General features: G+C 34.8%; 3 protein-coding genes across 6 annotated transcripts; 1 reads left to right on the top strand and 2 right to left on the bottom strand.

Annotated features, from left to right (window-relative positions):
• Positions 1 to 12: 12 nt before the first annotated feature.
• LOC123916221 lies at positions 13 to 3414 on the bottom strand. Of its 3 annotated transcripts, none has more exons than XM_045967628.1 (3): positions 3281 to 3414; positions 1601 to 2024; positions 13 to 330 (listed from the first exon to the last, which is right to left on the bottom strand). In XM_045967628.1, exons 2-3 carry the CDS (start codon positions 1955 to 1957, stop codon positions 301 to 303), a joined length of 387 nt encoding a protein of 128 aa, XP_045823584.1. In that variant the 5' UTR covers positions 1958 to 2024; positions 3281 to 3414; the 3' UTR covers positions 13 to 300. The 3 variants fall into 3 exon arrangements, with proteins under 3 accessions (XP_045823584.1, XP_045823592.1, XP_045823601.1); XM_045967636.1 differs by lacking the exon at positions 3281 to 3414 and adding an exon at positions 2104 to 2287; XM_045967645.1 differs by lacking the exon at positions 3281 to 3414 and adding an exon at positions 2121 to 2287.
• On the top strand, positions 2564 to 3933 carry LOC123916205 (zinc finger protein CONSTANS-LIKE 4-like). The gene is made up of 2 exons (XM_045967605.1): positions 2564 to 3216; positions 3325 to 3933. Exons 1-2 carry the CDS (start codon positions 2581 to 2583, stop codon positions 3622 to 3624), a joined length of 936 nt encoding a protein of 311 aa, XP_045823561.1. The 5' UTR covers positions 2564 to 2580; the 3' UTR covers positions 3625 to 3933.
• Positions 3934 to 8139: 4206 nt separating this feature from the next.
• LOC123916192 (probable protein phosphatase 2C 59) lies at positions 8140 to 12762 on the bottom strand. 2 transcript variants are annotated; one of them, XM_045967592.1, is made up of 9 exons: positions 12550 to 12762; positions 12082 to 12125; positions 11067 to 11194; positions 10048 to 10146; positions 9788 to 9946; positions 9336 to 9422; positions 9155 to 9246; positions 8940 to 9014; positions 8140 to 8734 (listed from the first exon to the last, which is right to left on the bottom strand). In XM_045967592.1, the coding sequence occupies exons 1-9, from the start codon at positions 12565 to 12567 to the stop codon at positions 8573 to 8575; spliced, it is 864 nt and encodes a 287-aa protein (XP_045823548.1). In that variant the 5' UTR covers positions 12568 to 12762; the 3' UTR covers positions 8140 to 8572. The 2 variants fall into 2 exon arrangements, with proteins under 2 accessions (XP_045823548.1, XP_045823539.1); XM_045967583.1 differs by having other exon boundaries at positions 12082 to 12355; positions 12550 to 12722.
• Positions 12763 to 16160: the final 3398 nt, after the last annotated feature.

Here is a 16160-nt window from a genome sequence, read left to right as displayed (position 1 = left end):
ACAATCACCAAATTTGAAACATCGAGTTTAGGATGATTAACTCTTAGAACCACAATTTGGGAACCACATCTGCCATTAATCATTCCAAAATTAGGATTACAATTTCAAAACTCTGCGACTAAGAGAGATCTATTATTATGCAATTTACATGTAGTTGTGTACTCAATAATTCAGTCCTAAAGTACAGTAAGCCGCAAAGCTGAAGTGATCATATGCCACACTCTTGCCAAAAGGAAACAGGATAAAATGGGACAAAACCCATATCAATTACTAGCAGTTAATACACTCAACAATCTTTGGCTATTGCTTCTTCTCCTCTGCTTTCCTCGGCTAGAAGAAGGGACACATAAAACAAAAATTAATTACACGGGAATTATATAACCATACACATACAATGCAGTTGTAAACAACATATTGAAAATCTCCGTCAAGAAATTGAGAATATAACATGCAATCGTATTGTAAGAACAACCATAATAAGATAAGATCTTGGTGCTCCTAGGAATGCAGATATGATGTTATTACTAACTAAGTAATGAATGAATTAAGTATATGCAGACAATTGAAAGAACTTATTTGGACTTATCTTATAACATAAGCATTTCTTAAGTGTTTGCAATAGCATCTGAAAATAACTTTGGATATGTCCATAAATTGTGCCAGCTTAATTTAACAAGCTCCTTGAAATGGCTTATTGTCACAAGTAATTCACTCATTCCTCCCTCTACAATTGTTAGATGATGAATTAATTTCAAAATCTGTTTTCAATTTAGCCGATGTTGATATATGGGATCTCTACTCCACACTTTCCTGTGAAGGTTGCAAATATTTTCTAACTATTGTGGATGACATATCCAGATATACTTGGGCTCATTTAATGAAAACCAAGGCAGAAACCAAGATTAATTGTTGTTTGTTTGAAAACCAGGAAGGTTTTTTTCTTAATAGATGTCATTTCTCTCAATACATGTCATATTTCATGAGACAAAATTTCCCTTTCTAAAAACTTATTAGTTCTGCCACACCACAGTAATGGAAACATTTCAACTCCCTCCCTACCAACCAACACAAATTTGCACCAATCTTTTGAACTACCTCATTCTACCACGAACAAATCCATTCAATCAACCACAAACAAGTCAGTCCTGTAAAACATCCGCAACCAGTGATTTTCCTCCCTCAAATAGAATAACATACAGACCAAAAAGAACTTCTAATCTACGTAGCACCAACACTTGACATTAAAGGCGTGACTGGTATCTGCAGTCCGCCACCTACACATTTGGTTGTTTTCAATGATTCCATTTTTTTTTTAATTATTACCGATGTGTTAGTGTCTGAGCTTCATAGTTCCTAATTACCTAAAGGATTATCACGGTAACATAGTCAATTGCAATTCTACTGCCAACTCATTTTCAGGTACATTGCACCCTTTATCCCAATTCCTATCTTATAGTCAGTTGTTATCTACCATGTTAGAATCTGAAACAGAACCAAAACAAAAGATGAAAAGGAGGGAAAAAAGTGAATAATGAACTTGATCAAAGAAATGAATGACAAGAACACATGAATCAAGGAGCTTAAAATCAAGAAAACGCACTTTGGTGCCGGGTGCATGTTGAGAGAGTTCTTCATCAGGGATGATAACAGGCCATTGTTCCCCTGCTTCACGGAACATCTGTTCAGTCTCAAGAAACTGACCCTTTTCCAGAATCATCTTTGTTATACTGTGAACCGGCGTTGATGTTGCATCAAACGCTTCTTCCACACCATTAACAAACGTCACTGTGATCTGTGGCGGGTGCTCCACGTTTCCACGCTTCACCAACACTTCGCAGGCCGGGTTTGATTCTTTTGCCTTTCGTGAGTTGCATTGCGCTAGAAACTCCATACAAGATGCAGTTCGCGGATCTAGCGCATTGAACTCGACCTTCACTCTTGATAGGAACTTCAGCATCTCCTCTTTCACGTAATAGTCACAATTAAGGTGTTTAGAGTCCTGCTATTTTACAAGAAAACACAACCTGCACCAAGAAAAACAACAGATAAATTTCATGTTGGTTTAGGATATAATAAGAGTGGCTGAAATCCAAAGAGACTTTCCATTTTGGGTTGCATACTTGCATTTGGTGCAACATTTGTAATTGTAAGTAAGTTTTAGCATTTTTCTAGAAATTAAGAATAAAAACAGGTAACTTTTTTTTACAGGAAAAAACAAGTAACTTAAGAAAAGTAATATTCTTGCACTGTAATGTAATTATCACTTTGTTTGTGCATAGCATTCTATTCTTCTACCCATCCCACTATCCCTATCCTAGATTCCCTCTTTCTGTCCTTGCATCCCCATCCCCAAATTTCATAGTGAATGTCTTTGGCTAAGGCTTACCCACGCGTCATTCCTCAATTAGCTACTCTGTAGATCACCCCTACCCTACCCCAGATAGTGATACCTTACCCCAATCACCACAACCACACATACCCTTCTAGTTCTATCCCACAGTCCCAAACCTTAACAACACACTCACATTCACAACACTCTCAACCTTCTAAGTAAATCTCAAATCAATCAAAAAAGAACAAATGGCTATTAAGCTATGCGATTCCTGCAAGTCAGCAAAGGCAACACTATTCTGCCGTTCTGACTCAGCTTTCCTCTGTATCACCTGTGACTCCAACATCCACGCAGCTAACAAACTCGCCTCCCGCCACCACCGCGTCTCACTTTGCGAAGTTTGCGAGCAAGCTCCAGCTCATGTCACCTGCAAAGCTGATGCCGCCGCTCTCTGCGTCTCCTGTGATCACGACATCCACTCCGCTAACCCCCTGGCTCGCCGTCACGAACGCATCCCTCTAACCACCTTCCATCACCACAACAACAGCGAACAACAATTCTTCCCCGAATCCGATCCCGATGCTGATGTCAGCACCGAAGAAGCCGAAGCTGCTTCTTGGCTCCTCCAAACTCCTTCCAACCCTAAATTCCCCGATCTCAACGCCTCGCACTACTCATTAAACGAAATCGATGCTATCGATGCTACCGACCTCGATTTCGTATCCGTCGACACTAAAACAGACATACCGGAGCAACAAAGTCCCGGCACCGCAGACGGTGTCGTACCGGTGCAGTCTCAGAACAAAACCGCCACCGAACACTACTCCGATATCAACATCGATTTCTCAAACTCCAAACCTTTCACTTACAGTTACAATCACAACGTAAGAACAAAAATTCAAATCCAAAAAAAAAAATAATCATGAAATTGTGAAAACTGAAACATACTCTTTGATTTGAAATCTGAATTTTGTTGTTTTTGTGTTGTTTAGGTATCGTCACCGTCGATGGAGGTTGGAGTTGTACCGGACGGGAATACGGAGATATCTTACTGCGGTTACCGGAGTACGGCGACGGAGGCGGTGGTGATGACGGCGGCGGATAGAGAAGCTAGAGTTATGAGATACAGAGAGAAGAGAAAGAATCGAAGGTTCGAGAAAACGATTCGTTACGCTTCGAGAAAAGCATATGCAGAAACTAGACCTAGAATTAAAGGAAGGTTCGCGAAACGTTCTGATTTGAATGTCAATCTAATTGCAGAAGATGAATACGGCGTCGTTCCGTCTTGTTGAATGCTTTCTTTAAGTTTTTAAATTTCAATTAATAATTAATAATAATATTCTGGAGTATATAGTATAGTATAGGCTCTTGAATTTCATTAACACGTGAATTAATGATTATAAAAAATATGATACTATAGTATGTAATGTAATCTGATTTTATGTATATGTTGTTTATTTTGGTCAGGAGTGTATGTTTTATGTATATATTTTTTGGTCGGGTGGATGGGAAGGATATGGAGTATGTAATGTATGTTAATTTCATGAAGTTTGATGTTGTAATTGTAGTGAATGTTAGTAATCAATGAATTTTATTGCAAACTTTGCAGCTACATTCAGTTAATTCTTTTGGTTTAGAGTTTAGATTATGCAAATAATTTGGGTTATAGTATCAAAATGTATGCTTCAGAAAAATGTTCAAAATGTGAAACTCCATTGGTGCACAGTGCACTACAATACTACATGGTCACATAACTATATAAAAGTAAAAATAAAAAACCTTTTTAAAAATAATGTCCACCTGCATGCTATATTTTCAGTTCATTTTTTTTAAAAAAAATAATGTCCCTAGAGCTCCTACTACTATACCATGTGTTTGTATGTGTGTTAAAGTCAATGAATCGCGCGGAACACGTGACTCATGCGGAAGCACGGGTACTTTACTAGTTATATAGAAGAGTTGAGGTTTAACAACACATAAGTGTCTCGACTCATAAATCTAATACTTTAATATTTTGGATGAAGATGTAATTTTCAACTTCAATTGTATGATTGTTCTTAGCTCAAAACATCTATTGTTGGATCACCGACATGGATAGTCTCCAAATTGAGGGAGATATATTGTATATGTGAAATAGTTGAGGTTTAACAACATATAAGTAACAAAACTCATAAACTCAATGATTTGATATTTTGGGATGAAGTGGTGGTGTCTAATTTCACTTGTGGTATTTTTTGCTCTGATATCACTTTTCTCTTTGAAGGTGTATATGTACCTAACGAATTATACGTCAAACATTTTTCAAAAACAATAATGAGCTCAAATGGTTAAACTTCCTTATGACGAATTGTACGAGAGAATCCAAGTAAGTTTGATTCATAATGAAAACAATTTTTTTATCGAACTTTATTTATTCCACGGTTGAACTCTAAATTACTAGAATCTCTTTCTCATAACCAAAGGGTTAAAAGTTAAAACCAAATAAATAAATAAATAAATAAATAAATAATGAACACTATGTAGTAGGGAGCATGCATCTTTCTTTTCTTTGTTTTGATTAAAATCCACAATTGCTTTGGTATTTCATTTCTTGGCAGCCAAGGCATACGACTTTTGGACACAAATAATATTATTTTATGCATAAAGCATGTCAGTTTGTTTCTCTTACAATTAAATATCAGACTAAAAAATGTAGTTCTACTACTATATAAAGCGTCAGCTTGTCTTTGCTATTTCATCCTTCTTAATTGTATGTCTTTTTCTTAAAAAAATAGATTAATGCTATAAGTTAGTTTGTTAGAGTAATGCTTGGTTTGTTCGTAGTACGTAAGAGTAATGCTTTGCGGAAATGTTTTATTCTGAGTCCATTTCTTTAATAATTAGTTCTTTATTTTCAAGCACACCTTTTATCTTTTAGGCATCACCTATCTCTTATCTCTCGAAGTATCACTTTGTTCCTATTTTTTTGTCTTTTAAATTTGTTTTCGGCAAAAATTGAACTTTAAACTTCTTTCTTAATATATATTTCAATTTATCTAAATTGTGTGTGGGTGTATGTTGTATTGGACAATGAAGATAATACTTGGTTCGCTCGTCGTGCGTAAGAGCAATGTTGCTTTGCCGATATATTTAATTCTGAGTCCATTTCTTTAATAATTACAGTTCTTTATTTTTAATCACACATTTTGTCTTCTATCCTTCAAAGTATCACTTGGTCCCTATTTTTTTTTTCTTTAAATTTGTTAGTGGCAAGAATTGAACTTTAAACCTCTTTTTGTTCATGTTTCAATCTATCTAAATTGTGTGTGGGTGTATGTTGTGTTGGACAATGAAGATAATACTTGTGCTTATATGTTCGTTTATTCGAAAATTTCTCATGCCACCTACCACTTTCTCACCCACCCCATGGAAATTTCATTTTTGCCCTTGGTCAAAAAATTCGGAACGCGTTTTCCGAATTTTTTTTGCCTTTAAAAACAACTTCGGAAATGTGTTTTCCGAATTTTTTCCAAATTTGAACTAAAAAAATTCGGAAAACGCGTTCCGGATATTTTGACCAAGGGCAAAAATGGAATTTCCAGGGGGTGGGTGAGAAAGTGGGTAGGTGGGATGAGAAATTTTCCATTTATTCATTCTATATTTTCATGTATGTTGTTTCCCTTCTATTCTTCGGATTGCACACTAACGATATATATATATATATATATATATATATATATATATATATATATATATATATATATATATATATATATATATATATATATATATATATAGGGGGCTGCTAACTTAGACCCAGTTGGGTCTAAATTAACCTTTTCAGTTGGACCAAAATACTCATTCTTTTTAATTAATTAACCAAATTACCATCAATGGACGCGGATCCAGTGTCGCGCGCGTACCGCAGGACCATGGTTACAGGCCGTTGATTTCCATCAGACAGCCAAGATCTGATCTCATCAAGACTGTCTGATCAATCAGACAGCCCAGATCATCCGAATCCATCAGATTCCAGCGCGTGCACCACACTAGATTACACCCTGGAGAGAGAAGAATCTACTTTTTAAAAGCAGGACACGTGTCGCTGTCTGATTGGCTGGGCGTGATTTTTTTCCATTTAATACTTTGAACTCAATTATTTCGTTGTAAATTAATTTTTTTTTTTTTTTTATACCAAAATTCATAATTTTTTTTTCTCTACAAATAGAGACTTGGTTCGTTTGATTTGGACACAGAAAAAAAAACCCAATTTTTCACTACCTTAATCTCATTTTCCACTACCTTACATCAACTCACTGAAACCATTCTACCAGGAAAATGGTTTCAGAGTACAACTTACTGAAACCATTCTACCAGCAAAATGGTTTCAGAAGCAAACACAATTAATAAATTACTCACTGAAACCATTCTACCAGTAAAATAGTTTCAGAGTACAACTATGTGCAACCATTCTACAAGCTAAATGGTTTCAGAAGCAAATAACTAATAATCAACTTACTGAAACCATTCTACCAGCAAAATGGTTTCAGATTACAACTCTCTGAAACCATTGTACCAGATAAATGGTTTCAGAAGCAAACACAATTAATAAATTACTCATTGAAACCATTCTACCAGTAAAATGGTTTCAGAATACAACTATGTGCAACAATTCTACCAGTAAAATGGTTTCAGAAGCAAACATTAGTTTTTAATTACCGTTTTATCTCATTTAATTAACTAAAAATAGTTTCAGGTCTCCAAAAATTTCATAAAATATACCAAAAGTTCCAGAATATTATCTACTATTTTCCTGGTATAATGGTTTCAGTGAGTTGGTTGAGTGGTGCGTGTTAAATTACAACACACAAATAACGTATTTAGTAGACAAAAAATGAGATTAAGGTAGTGAAAAATTGCATTTTTTTTCGGTGTCCAAATCAAACGAACCAAGTCTCTATTTGTAGAAAAAAAAAATTATGAATTTTGGTATAAAAAAAAAAAAATATATTAATTTACAACAAAATAATTGAGTTCAAAGTATTAAATGAACAAAAATCACGTCCAGCCAACCATTGTGTGACACGTGTTCTACTTTTAAAAAGCAAATTTTTCTCTCTCCAGGGTGTAATCCAGTGTGGCGCACGCGCTGGAATCTGATGGATCAGGATGATCTGGGCTGTCGGATTGATCAGACAGTCTTGATGAGATCAGATCTTGGCTGTCTGATGGAAATCAACGGTCTGTAACCATGGTCCTTCGGTACGCGCGCGACACTAGATCCGCGTCTATTAATGGGTATTTTGGTCCAATTGAAAAGGTGCACCTTGCTAACTTAGACCTAACTAGGGTCTAAGTTAGAAAACCCCATATATATATATATTTTTTAAGAAACTAAAATACAATTATTAGTAATTTTTATGAGAAATGTTTGTTTTGTTTTTGCAAATCACTGTTTAACCAAATAAAAGATACCACATTATCTCTTCGTGGTGGCGAACGGATACCACATTATCTCTTCGTTGTGACGAACGGATACTACATTATCTCTTCGTGGTGCTTTAAAAAAAACAGTGAATCTGGAGTCCCGTAATGAAAATTAGAGGTAAACTTGTTAATGAGTCGTAATACTTAAACACGACAATATACTTCGTTGTCAGATACATGGACACGATCAACCAAATTGTTTGATCGATTGTGTGTTTTTACCGGTAAACTTGCAATCCGACTAACTATTTATATGTTTTTTCAGAACTGGCTTTGTTGTTCTAACAAATTCCAAGTCCTTTGTTTGTTTCACTTCCATAGTAAGAATATATAGTTGATAATTGGTCACATGAAAACATGCTTCATATTAGATTTAAATTATTACATTCGATACAAACCATAACAATTCATCAAGAACAAGAGGGTAATGGTTACAAGACACATAGATAACGCCTATTGGGATACATCAACGACACGCAAATATTATTTGGAAGGAAAGAAATTAATGAAAACAACACCACCACATTTACAAGCAGCATTTTGTGTGTGCAGTTAAAAACTCTAGCCACACTCTTTACAAAACGATTTTTCCTAGTTACAATACAAACATGATCCCAAAATATGGAAGTACGACAGTGATAACAACATACCTATGCTAGAGGACCATGATTAGTTCAAATGTTGATTCCTATGCTCGCATGGTAGTACACAATTACAAGGAACAATGTCCTATAATAAACAGATTTTGACACAATTCTATGTTTTGAGGTACACTTAGCCAGAGCTATTACGAGAAGAAGAACCTTGGTTGTTCAATATGAAACGAACGACGACACAAGTAATGTTGTCAGAACTACCTCTTTGATATGCTTCTTTCATCAGCCTCTTAGCTGCCTCCTCTGCGTCCTCAATCGGTTTAATCATAGCAACAGCTTCCTGGAGAAAGGCGGAAAAAATTGAGTTAGAGTAGGATAAGATTTCAGGCCAGGGGGTTTGGTGTTTTAGGGCCTGTTTATTCCTAGCACCTAAAAATGGGTAAAGAGAGAATTTGAATCTTGACACGAATCAATTCATTTATATCTTTGTGATTATGGAAATGCACTATATTTATCAAAAAGTGGAAGTGAAAGTCATTGCAAACCTCATTTGAGACAACATCCCATAGCCCGTCACTGGCTAATATAAGAAACTCGAGAGAGCTATCAACCTTTTCTTCCTGCAAGACCATAAATATGCATGCAACGTTAATTTTCATCTTCTCGTATCAAACATAATTTTCTCTCTTAAGATGAATCTAAGACACGAAATATCAAAGAATGGATGTCATGTCAGTATGTCACCGTATTAGAAACACACCTGGATTTCCGGATCAGCAACAACGTATTGCTTAAGTAGTCTATCACCAAATGCGCGAGAAACAGCAAGAACACCACCAACTCTCCAAGTTCCTATAAAGAATGGTTTTAAGTACTCCTCTATCCGTAAATAAACAAATCTATAAATCGAATCACAAGAGCTAACAATAAGATGAACTTACCAGCCCACATAACAAATCCCCCTGCATCCTCTATCCTTTGCCTCTCATCGGTTTGATCTGGTTTGTGATCTCGGGACACAGCAATTGCTATAGGAAACAAAAAATAGCAAATTATAATATGTAAGCAATTCCTGAAATTGAAAAGTTGAAATGATTTTCTCAATTCTCAATAGATGCTCCCTTACAATCTAATTACAAGTTAAAACCAAATCAACTCCCTTTATATTTTATACAAGAACAATATCAAAATAGTCTTTCAATGTTCATTTAGACGGAAACCATAGGGCTAACAATAACATTATATAGAAACTTCAAGAACCATTTGACAAGCATAACGATTAGGATTCCCTCAGGTATTAAAAAATTAAACTCATGTGGAACAGTATAAGTTATACATTGGATGCAAGTAAGAGCGTATTTACGATACTAGAGCATGCAGCTACTAGCCTTACCGTTTCCGCCCCTGCATATAACAGCTCTGGAGTCGCCAACATTTGCCACAATCAAACGGTCACCAACAAGAATGGCAGTGGAAGCAGTAGATCCAGCATCTCGGTTTTGATTATTTTCTGATTTCAGAAATTCAGAGTCGGTGTGCGTATACGCATCAGCTGTGGGAAAAAATGGAAGGAGCATAGTTATTCGTCATATTTAGAAAATTTAAGAACATTGGTTTAATGAATCGAACTGGTATAGGTAAGAAACTACAGACCTATTGCAGATTTGGTGTCAGAAATGAATTTTGGATGGCTGATCAAATTACTAAATAGGTTTTGTTTGACATACTCAGCAGCACGAGCACCGCCGTGACCTGAAAGATTTAAACAAGAAAGTTGCAGCTACCTTAATTTCCAATAGATAAAGTATAGTATCGCTATATCAGTATCAAGCATAGGTCATAAATACTAGTCAAGAGCAGCGTTGTTAAATAGCGGGCATAGCACCGCTATGGGGGAAAGGCATGGCGGATTTTTTCACAACCGCCATAGGCAATTTGTGAAGGGATGCCCACCATGGCAGCGCCATTGGCTGCACTGACGTGTTTATACGGCAGATGTTTTGCCTCCCACCGACAATACTAGTCAATAGTTCTAGCATGCTTAAATGCTAAAAAATAATTACTTTCTGAAACCATATAAAGAAAAACATTGCACCGAATAATTGCTACTACAAGGAATTAATAAATTGAAGGCTCTTCATCACAACAAAAGAATACTAGCAACAGAAAGTATAAGACAGTGGCGAAGCCTCTCGAAATTATGCCAAAAGACAGATTACTTAAATTAGACGGCAAACTTCGAGAAATATGGTTAATAAAAAAGTACTATGACTGATCACAACAATCAAAAAACCAAAACCAGATTTATACTTCATGAGACCATATTTGTAAACAAATACAAACATTCCTCTTTATGTGTGCGCGCATGTGCATTTGAGAAAATAAAAGCAAAAGCCTAAAAGCATTGCATATGGAAACACTAGGCCACATGGAACAATTAATTTCCCATTTTCCAATAACTTCAAAAGGAAAACGAAAATCCACCGACATAAACTAATTTATAAAAAATTATAATATAAGCAAAACTTTTTATTTGTTCTATGGGGCAACAGTTCATTACGCGTCCGATCAGGCGATCAATGTACTAAAACCAGTCCCTTTAGCTTACCACCTCCCCCAAAAAAAAAGTGTCATGGATAGGAGAAGGAGATAAGAGAATTATGTAAATATACCGTCAAAAACTCCAAAAAGGCCAACAACTTCACCATCAACACCGTCAATTCTTGTCTCATAAAAATCTTCCATTGAAGATCTTTTGCCGGGGGAGCTAGCATATCCATAGCTGAATTTTCCATTCTGACTGTCAAAATCAAAACAACAAAGTATGTCAAAATCATTTCATTCAATCAACCCAAAGACAAACAAAATTAAAGAAAGCCTAGTTACAGAAAAAGCAAGAATTGGACTAAGACATTCAACAAAACAAAGAATGAACCAAGGCATAGTAAAAGAATTTTCGCAAAAATTCCAATAAACTTTCGTCTCGACCCATGAACCATAATCCGAAAAGTACACAAACAATAACCACATAAAATCTTTGTGAATCTGCAAAGCAACAAAGTAGCAATAGAAAACCAAGACATGTTTTACACGAAAAATTTCAATACAAAACCTTCCAAGTTCCAAGTATGAATGAAATTAACCAACAACAATAACTATAACCATGGTATCAAATATCCATTTGCAACTGAAATTGTAGCCGCAATATAACGGTTTTGCATGCCTCAGAAACCATATCACAACCACAATCGTAATGGCATATGAAGACAAACTTTCACAATATCAAAGATCACAACATAACCACAACAGAAAAGGCAACAAAAAGGCAACCGCGACAACAATTTAAAACCCTGAGAAACCACGGTTTTAAATTCCCGACTGCAACTACAATTGTGATCGCAGTATAAAGGTTTTCAGAAACCTCAGCAACACAATCACAATTGCAGCTGCATCTGTCCTCATTTCTTCCGCCATGTCAAACCAATTTCCCACAATATAAAAATTCGCCACATAACAACAACCACAAAAGACATCACAACATACAACCACAACCACAAAAGACAACACAACATAGAACATACAACAACATCAATATAAAACCTTAAACAAAAACCATCAAACAAAAAGGATAAAACAAAATAATTTCATCAAAATTCTAGATCTAGACAAAGATTAACATTAACAAACCTGAGTCCCCCACCACTAACAGGTGAATCATCAGCAGAATGAACCTGACTTGAAGATGACAAAACAGAATTGAGATAGCCCATATCACAGGTTGAATATTCAACAAGGTTCTCAGAAACAACTTGTGTAACCAAAAAAACTAAAAAATGATGAAGAAACAATAACAATATTGCGTGTGTAGAGGTTATTCTTGCGTGAAAAAGGTTCCAAGTTATCATAACAATAGTGGAAAAGTGGGGTCGTTTTATGGAATCACAGACTTTCAAGTTTTAATCTGCATAAAAACCCCACAAAGAAAAAAGTTCAGTTAATCATAAAAAATTAAATTTTTTGAGAAAAGATTGAAACTTTGGATCACCCAATAGGTAAATATAAAGAAAGATACAAATTTTGTTACATGGGATCTTGTTATTTTTTCCATAAATAATAAAAAAATAAATTTTGAAGAAAATTAAGGAGAGAAAATACCTGAGGGAGAAATGCCATGTGAGAGAGAGAGAGAGAGAGGAAAAAAAGGAGAGAGAGTTGAGAAAACAGAAGAGAGTGGTTTGTGTTTTGTTGAAGTCAGCTCATTGTGTTTTGTCTGTTTGATTGAACAGAACAGCAATTGAGTTCATCACATTCAATCCTGTTTTTAGAAAAAAAGAACTAACTAATCAAGCAAACTTTGAAAAGTAGTCTTTCTTGGATTAAATGTATATATTCGGTCTTTAATTTCAGATAATTTATGATTTTAGTTCCAAAGTTGTAAAAAACAGTTTGGTAAAAAATAAATGATAATTTATATAAGTGGATAAACTTAATAAATTTTCTTCATCACTAAGCAGCGTCCTAGTTTTGTTTTGGTCAACAAAAACAAAAGATTTTGCTATTAATGTTGGAATTTTTTTTTCCTACCCCAATATTTAAAATTGAAAGGACGAATATTTCCTCATATAGAAGGTAAAACAATATAAAAAAAAAAAAAAACTACCCATTTTAGAAAAAGTGTGCCGGTGTGAGAAAAGGAAAAAAAGAAAGTAAGTGTCAAAATGCATACCAGCACACTTTCATATGAGTGTTCTGGTTTAAAGTTGTTACCGGAAAACGCATACAAAAGTGTGCCGGTAACAATTTCAAACCGGAACACTCATATGAAAGTGTACCGGTATGTTTTTAGTTTTTAAATTAATTTGCATATCGGAACACTCCAAACCAACCGTTCCGGTATGCAACTTTTCTGGGTTGTTTATATTTACCGGACAACTTTAGCTAAATGTTCCGGTTTGTTGGTTTCCTTGAGTGTTTCTTCAACAACACCTCTGTTTCACAATGTGCAACCATTTTAATTTTCACCTCTCCCTCAACACCACTTATTCTCTCTTCCCCCAATCCCATCCGCCTCAATCCTTCACTCATAACAACAACAAGACCGTCTTCTCCCACCACTCCACCACCACCATCTTCCTCCAAGCATTACCGTCCGGTGACGAAAGCATTCGCGACGAAGCTCGCCACATAACTATCTCCCAACATCTCTTGTTTGCGAAATACATTCCTTAGCCTTCGAATCTGATTTCCGTTATTCAAACATTAAAGCCAATCATCATGAAGAAAACATCAACAAAACAAAAACTTTACAAAACAAGCCCAACAATGGTGGTTGGAAACTTGGAACTTCCTTGATGCTTTCAAATATCTCTCAAAACACATCAAGCTCATAAAAGCCATGACAATCTTCACCTATGTTTTTTGACAAATCAAACTACTAAAAAATTTGACCCGGAAGAAGAACAAGAAGAAGATGGTGGTGACATTAATGATGGTATCATAGATGAAAATTAAAATATTGGACATGATATTAAAGAAGAAAAAACAGAGGACAAAACAGAGGAGGAGGAAGTAGAAGTATAAGATGTTGTTTCATTTGAGAAGATGAAATGTAGTGACGTAAGAATGGAAAACTATGACAGCGACAAAAGTTGCAACTTGCAAACAAAGTTAATAAACCGAAATACTTGGTATAAGTGTTTCGGTAACTGTTTTTCTGGAAAGTGAACAACGAAAAAAAAAACGGAACACTTTTTTGAATAGTGTTCAGGTAAAATTAACATATCGGAAAAAAAGTGTTCCGGTAAAATTTACTAGAGTAAGATAAGGGTAAAATAGGAATATTTTAAAATATGTTGGGGTAAAGAGATAAATGTAGGGGTAGAAAAAAAATTCACACTAAAACTGGCCAAAAACCATAAAAATGACTACAAACACCAAAATTGGCCAAAAACAATAAAAACGACTATAAACACTAAAACTGATCAAAAACCATAAAAATAACTACAAACACTAAAATTGGCCAAAAACTCAAATATCGACCCTAAAATAGGCCAAAAACCATAAAAACGACTACAAACCCTAAAATTGCCCAAAAACCATAAAAATGACTACAAACACAAAATTGGCCAAAAACCCAAATATCGACCTAAAAATAGGCCAAAAACCATAAAAACGACTACAAACACTAAAATTGTCCAAAAACCATAAAAACGATTACATACACTAAATTGGCCAAAAACCCAAATATCGACCCTAAAATAGGCCACAAACCATAAAAACGACTACAAACACTAAAACTTGCCAAAAACCATAAAAATGACTACAAACGCCAAAATTGGCCAAAAACCCAAATATCGACCCAAAAATAGGCCAAAAACCATAAGAACGACTACAAACACTAAATTGGTCAAAAACCATAAAACGACTACAAACATTAAAATTGGCCAAAAATCCAAATATCGACCCTAAAATAGGCCAAAAACCATAAAAATGACTACAAACACTAAAACTGGCCAAAAACCATAAAAAAGACTACAAACAGTAAATTTGGCCAAAAATCATAAAAACGACTACAAACACTAAAACTGGCCAAAAATCATAAAAACGACAACAAACAAAAAAATTGGCCAAAAACCCAAATATCGACCTTAAATTAGGCCAAAAACCATAAAAACGACTATAAACACTAAAACTGACCAAAAACCATAAAAATGACAACAAACACTAAAATTGGCCAAAAACTCAAATATCGACCCTAAAATATGCCAAAAACCATAAAAATGACTACAAACACTAAAAAAACCATAAAAATGACTACAAACACTAAAATTGGCCAAAAACCCAAATATCTACCCTACAATAGGCCAAAAACCATAAAAACGACTACAAACACTAAAATTGCCCAAAAACCATAAAAATGACTACAAACACTAAATTGGCCAAAAACCCAAATATCGACCCAAAAATAGGCCAAAAACCATAAGAATGACTACAAACACTAAATTGACCAAAAATCCAAATATCGACTCTAAAATAGGCCAAAAACCATAAAAATGACTACAAACACTAAAATTGGCCAAAAATCATAAAAAAGACTACAAACAGTAAATCTGGCAAAAAATCATAAAAACAACTACAAACACTAAAACTGGCCAAAAACCATAAAAATGACTACAAACACCAAAATTGGCCAAAAACCCAAATATTGACCTTAAAATAGGCCAAAAACAATAAAAACGACTATAAACACTAAAACTGACCAAAAAACATAAAAATAACTACAAACACTAAAATTGGCCAAAAACCCAAATATCGACCCTAAAATAGGCCAAAAACCATAAAAATGACTACAAACACTAAATTGGCCAAAAAACCCAAATATCGACCTAAAAATAGGCCAAAAAACATAAAAACGACTACAAACACTAAAATTGCCAAAAAACCATAAAAATGACTACAAACACTAAATTGGCCAAAAACCCAAATATCGACCCAATAATAGGCCAAAAACCATAAAAACGACTACAAACACTAAAATTGGCCAAAAACCATAAAAATGACTACAAACACTAAATTGGCCAAAAATCCAAATATCGACCCAAAAATAGGCCAAAAACCATAAAAACCACTATAAACACTAAAACTGACCCAGATATGAGTTTTGTTGTTGATGTTCCTGCATATAACAGGCTGATTCATGGCGTTTTGTTTGAGAGGAGTAAAGAATGAAAGATAAAGAAGGTAAATGCACATTTCCTATTTTAGGT

The sequence above is a fragment of the Trifolium pratense genome, linkage group LG1, assembly GCF_020283565.1.
Source record: "Trifolium pratense cultivar HEN17-A07 linkage group LG1, ARS_RC_1.1, whole genome shotgun sequence".
In the NCBI taxonomy this organism is placed as follows: Eukaryota; Viridiplantae; Streptophyta; class Magnoliopsida; order Fabales; family Fabaceae; genus Trifolium; species Trifolium pratense.
This window is presented reverse-complemented; position numbering and strand designations above follow the sequence as displayed.

Coding starts and splice junctions, on each gene's coding strand:
- LOC123916205 (XM_045967605.1), top strand. CDS start 2,581: ATGGCTATTAAGCTATGCGATTCCTGCAAGTCAGCAAAGGCAACACTA. Junction 3,217..3,324: donor CTTACAGTTACAATCACAAC/GTAAGAACAAAA, acceptor TGTGTTGTTTAG/GTATCGTCACCGTCGATGGA.
- LOC123916221 (XM_045967628.1), bottom strand. CDS start 1,957: ATGCTGAAGTTCCTATCAAGAGTGAAGGTCGAGTTCAATGCGCTAGAT. Junction 331..1,600: donor AACATGCACCCGGCACCAAA/GTGCGTTTTCTT, acceptor CCCTTCTTCTAG/CCGAGGAAAGCAGAGGAGAA.
- LOC123916192 (XM_045967583.1), bottom strand. CDS start 12,299: ATGATAACTTGGAACCTTTTTCACGCAAGAATAACCTCTACACACGCA. Junction 10,147..11,066: donor CCTTTTTGGAGTTTTTGACG/GTATATTTACAT, acceptor TAAATCTTTCAG/GTCACGGCGGTGCTCGTGCT. Junction 9,423..9,787: donor TATATGCAGGGGCGGAAACG/GTAAGGCTAGTA, acceptor TGTTTCCTATAG/CAATTGCTGTGTCCCGAGAT.